Source organism: Portunus trituberculatus, chromosome 2 (assembly GCF_017591435.1).
Source record: "Portunus trituberculatus isolate SZX2019 chromosome 2, ASM1759143v1, whole genome shotgun sequence".
NCBI classification, from domain to species: domain Eukaryota; kingdom Metazoa; phylum Arthropoda; class Malacostraca; order Decapoda; family Portunidae; genus Portunus; species Portunus trituberculatus.
Genome location: NC_059256.1, coordinates 8,411,303 through 8,416,302, shown reverse-complemented (window position 1 = coordinate 8,416,302; position 5,000 = coordinate 8,411,303). Strand labels below are relative to the sequence as shown.

The 5,000-nt window shown below is 42.4% G+C and overlaps 1 protein-coding gene across 1 annotated transcript; it reads left to right on the top strand.

Moving 5' to 3' along the window:
* Positions 1–814: 814 nt before the first annotated feature.
* LOC123504580 (transmembrane protein 134-like) lies at positions 815–3,794 on the top strand. The gene is given in 4 exon segments (XM_045255206.1): positions 815–979; positions 982–1,025; positions 2,276–2,444; positions 3,158–3,794. Coding segments are annotated over 4 exon segments (537 nt in total). The 5' UTR covers positions 815–834; the 3' UTR covers positions 3,337–3,794.
* Positions 3,795–5,000: the final 1,206 nt, after the last annotated feature.

Genomic DNA, 5,000 nt, shown 5'->3' with positions numbered 1-5,000 from the left:
TCAAAACATGCCAAACTGTCTTAAAATGCCCTCAAAACATGCCAAACTGTATTTAAATGCCCTCAAAACATGCCAAACTGTCTTAAAATGCCCTCAAAACATGCCAAACTGTCTTAAAATGTTTCCCAGTATTGAAAGGGTTAAAATAGTGAAGACTGTGGCCATTAATCTTGTGACCTCCATAGACCCTTCCTGATGTCACAAAAACTACATAAGAGAGGCTTAAGGAACACGTCTTTTGTTGTTACTTAAAGATGCTGTACTTAATTATAAACAGATATGAACCTAACCTAACTTGGAGTGACATGGAGGCAGCAAAAATAAGATTGAATATAATGATAATAATAATTTTGTAGACATCAGCAGCTATGATAAATTGATCAATTAATCCCAAATGAATACCAAAAAATACACTATAAAAATACGGAAAAGAAAAGTAGAGCCTTAAAAACTGCCAAAATAACTTAGGAAAATAAGAATGAATACAATAGTAATAATAGTTTTGTAGACATCGGCTGTTATGACAGATTGACCAATTAAACCCAATTAAATACCGTAAAAACACACTAAAACTACATAAAACAAAAATAGAACCTTAAAATTACCAAAACAACTTAAAAGAAATGAATAAAATAATAATAATAATAATTTTGTAGACATCGGGAGCTATAATAGATTGACCAAATAAACCCAACAAAATACCAAAAAATACACTAAGAAAAATACGAAAAACAAAAATCGAACCTTAAAATTTACTAAAACAACTTAGAAACAAAAATAACAATAACAAAACCTTGCTCTGACGTCACGGGTGTAAACATTGTCACTCCAAAAATGTCGCTTGGAGGAAACAGTCGCCCGAAATTTTCCATAGAGGACGCCTTCGAGGAGGACGCCGACGATGTGGTGACCATGTACGGGGCGACCACTGAGCGCTCCCCACTGAGGCAGGACGTGGGGAGGGGCGGGAGGGGCGGGGAGAGGAAAACCTGCCTCACTCACTCCTCACTCTGCCCGATGTGGATGTAAGCAGCGGTGGTGGTGGTGGTGGTGGTGGTAGTAGTGGTGTCATAGTACTAGTGGTAGTGGTGGTGGTGGTGGTGGTGGTAGTAGTGGTGGTGGTGTTGGTAGTAGTGGTGTCATAGTACTAGTGGTGGTGTTGGTAGTAGTGGTGGTGGTGGTGGTGGTGGTGTTGGTAGTAGTGGTGGTGGTGGTGGTGTTGGTAGTGGTGGTGGTGTTGGTAGTAATGGTAGTGGTGTTGGTAGTAGTGGTGGTGGTGTTGGTAGTGGTGTTGGTGTTGGTAGTAGTGGTGGTGGTGGTGGTGGTGTCAGTCAGTGGACAGTTGGGACAGTGTCATCACCAGCACGTCCTTAAGTATTTCCAACACCCCTCCCACTCAGCAAGGTGGGGGGGCTTTGAAGGGAGACAAATGTAGCAACATTTGCCCCCAAAAAGTGTATGGACCCCCTTAGCCTAAACTAGGTGGGAGCACAGCCCCCCAGACTCACCACAGGGTCTTTACCCTGACATAACCTAAATGTCTTCTACCAGGGGTGAGGCTGTGCCCCCCAGACCACCACTTAGACTGACAGGGGGTGCTGCCCCCCAGTGTGTTGGTGCTCAGCTAAATGTGGTGGTGTGCAGCTGTGTGACAGTGGTGGGTGGTCACCAACACCATGACACACACACACCACTCTGCTTGGTGGTGACGGGGTGTGGTGACCAGCATGGTGAGTGTGGAGTGTGTCTTGGTGAGGCACCACCACAGTGTGTGTGTGTGTGTGTGTGACACAGTGAGGCACCAGCACAGTGTGTGTGACACAGTGAGGCTGGCCAGCACACCACACAGAGTGTGTTGGCCATACAGTGAGCAGTTCACCAGTAGGAGTGAGCACTGGTGCACTGCTTGGCCAGCGGGTGTGACTGGTGCCATTGGTGCCAGAGGTGCAGTGGTGACACCAGCCATGAAGCAAATGTAACTAAAAATATAATGATCCCAAAACTGTTGGTGCACCTCCTGGTAGGCCTACAAGTAGCTAGCATAGGCCTACAAGCACCACAGTGTTAGCCTTATTTGGGGGAATTATTTGAAGACCTTTGGGGGAATAACTTAAGATTTTTTAGGGCCATTTTAAAATAACCAATACTCATTTTAATATAGATTTAGGGACAAAATACAGTCATTTAGGGTCAGATCCCCCCCTCCCCCCATTACATCCTCAAACCCCTTTAAAAACCATCCCTTCCCCCCTGCCCTCTGCCCCCCACCCCCCAGGCCATCTCCAGGGACAGCGACTCCCTTATCCCCGGCGAGGGTGGCGGCGGCGGTGGTGGTGGTGGCGGTGGGTTCTCTCCTGCCTCTCAGTGGTGGTTCCGACACCCTAAAGTGAGAGAGAAGTGGAGGATTGTGGCCGCTGCGTTTGTCCTGCTCCTGGTGGGCCTTGGTGAGTGTGTGTGTGTGTGTGTGTGTGTTTTGAGTGAGTTTTGATGTGTTTTTGGGGGTGTTTTGAGTGTTTTTTGGGGTGTTTTGAGTGTGTTTGGGTGTTTGTGTGTATTTTGAGTGTGTTTTGATGTGTTTTGGGGTGTTTTGAGTATATCTGGGTGTTTGGGTGTGTTTTGATGTGTTTTTTGGGGTGTTTTGAGTATATTTGGGTGTTTGAGTGTGTGTGTGTGTCTGTGTGTGTGTGTGTTTGTAAGTGTGTTTTGATGTGTTTTTTGCAGTGTTTTGAGTATATCTGGGTGTTTGTGTGTGTTGTGATGTGTTTTTGGGGGTGTTTTGAGTATATTTGGGTGTTTGAGTGTGTGTGTGTGTGTTTTGAGTGTGTTTTGATGTGTTTTTGGGGTGTTTTGAGTGTATTTGGGTATTTCAGTGTGTGTGTGTGTGTGTGTGTTTGGAGTGTGTTTCTCTCTCTAATTCTTTCACTATTACATTCACCCTGTAACCTCTCTCTCTCTCTCTCTCTCTCTCAATCCCTCAATCTCTCTCTCTCTCTCTCTCTCAATCTCACAATCTCACAATACCTTTTTAAACCACAAAATCCCCAATTATTCCCACATAAAACCTCAATTTAAACCATCAAAAACCCCTTTTAAACCCCAGCCCCTGTTTGAGAGACCCCGTGAGACTAACGCCCTGTCTTCTGGCCCCCCCTTACAGTGCTCCTAACAGTCGGGGTGGCAGTAGAAGCAGTGCCATTGGAAAATATAAGTGGCGCTGTCTTCATTATTGCCGGCCTCATCTGCTTCATCCCTGGAGCCTACCATGTGGTGTATATCTTGCTGGCTGTTTGGGGGCGACGAGGATATGATTTCTATAACTTGCCACTTTTTAATTAAGGTGTGGGGGTGTGCGGGTGTCAGGTGTGTCTGGGGGGGAGTGGCTGTGTTTTAAGTGTATTTTGGGGTGTTTTGGGTGTTTTTTTGCAAGATTTCATGTTTTTGGGGTTTTTTGTGAATTTGTTGTGGTTTTTTGTTTTTTGGGGTTTTGTGTGTGTGTGTGTGTGTGTGTGTGTGTGTGTGTGTGTGTGTTTGAAAGGGCTATTGTTTTGGGGGTATTTTAAAAGAGATTAATGTTTAAAAACGTCTGTGTGTGTGTGTGTGTGTGTCTACTTGTAAAGCGCCGTTTTAAAGAAAGTTCAGTGTGCTTTCCGTTTGTGCGTTTGTCCGTCTGTGTGTCCGTTTGTCCGTTCGTTCATGTGCCAACTTACCATTATATGTATTGAAGAAAACGCAGAAAAAACGCAGAAAAACAGAAAAAATAAACACTGGAAAATGAGATAAAATGCAGAAAAACACAGATAAATCACAGAAAACAAAAAAACGCAGGAAAAACGCAGAAAAACACTAAAAACACAGAAAACACAGAAAAATGCAGAAAACGCAGAAAAACACAGAAAAACGCTATAAAACTATATCAAAACACAAAAAGTGCTAAAAATAATCTCTTTGTGTGTGTACGCTTGGAAATGAAAGGAAAAAAAACATATCTCTAATTGTGTTTTGTAGTGTGTGTGTGTGTGTGTGTGTGTGTGTGTGTGTCTGTCTGTCTGTGTGTGTATTTACCTAATTGTAACATATGGGAAAGGAGCTATATGTTTGTGTGTGTGTGTGTGTGTGTGTGTGTGTGTGTGTGTGTGTGTGTGTGTGTGTGTGTGTGTGTGTGTGTACATAGATTAACAATAGAGGGAAGTTATGACAAGGAATAATGGAGGAGGAGGAGGAGGAGGAGGAGGAGGAGGAGGAGGAGGAGGAGGAGGAGGAAGAAAAAATAAATTAAAACAGGAGGAGGAGAAGAAGAAGAAGAGGAGGAGGAAGGTCAAAGAGGAGGAGGAGGAGGAGGAGGAAGGTCAAAGAGGAGAAGAGGAGGAGGAGGAGGAGGAGGAGGAGAGTGAAGAAATGTGTGTGTGTGTGTGTGTGTGTGTGTCTGCATAGCAATACTCATAATATAAGACTTGTGTGTATATTAAAGCTTTTGTGTGCGTATGTGTGTATATGTGTGTGTGCGTATGTGTGTGTGTGTGTATGTGTGTGTGTGTATATGTGTGTTTACCATTCTATGTACAAAAAATATAAGGCCAGTCTCATTATTATTATTATTATTATTATTATTATTATTATTATTATTATTATTAGCTTAGATTGTGAAAATTATTATTATTTTATTTATTTATTTATATTTTTCTAACTTGTCTGATTAAAATGTTAAGAAATTTTGTAAACGACTTTGTATTAATATTAAATGTAGTTTGTTTATAAGTAGTAGTAGTAGTAGTGGTGGTGGTGGTGGTAGGAGTGGTGGTGGTGGTGGTGGTGGTGGTAGTAGTAGTAGTAGTAGTAGTAGTAGTAGTATTTCTGATTTTCTACTTAAATTTCCTTATAAAGAATGTGTGAAGTGTCAGTATTTATAAGTAGATTATTAAACCACTACTTTTTTGACATTTTTACTTAAATTTACTTACAAAACACAACATTTTCCTCAACAAGCTCAAAAAAACACTTAT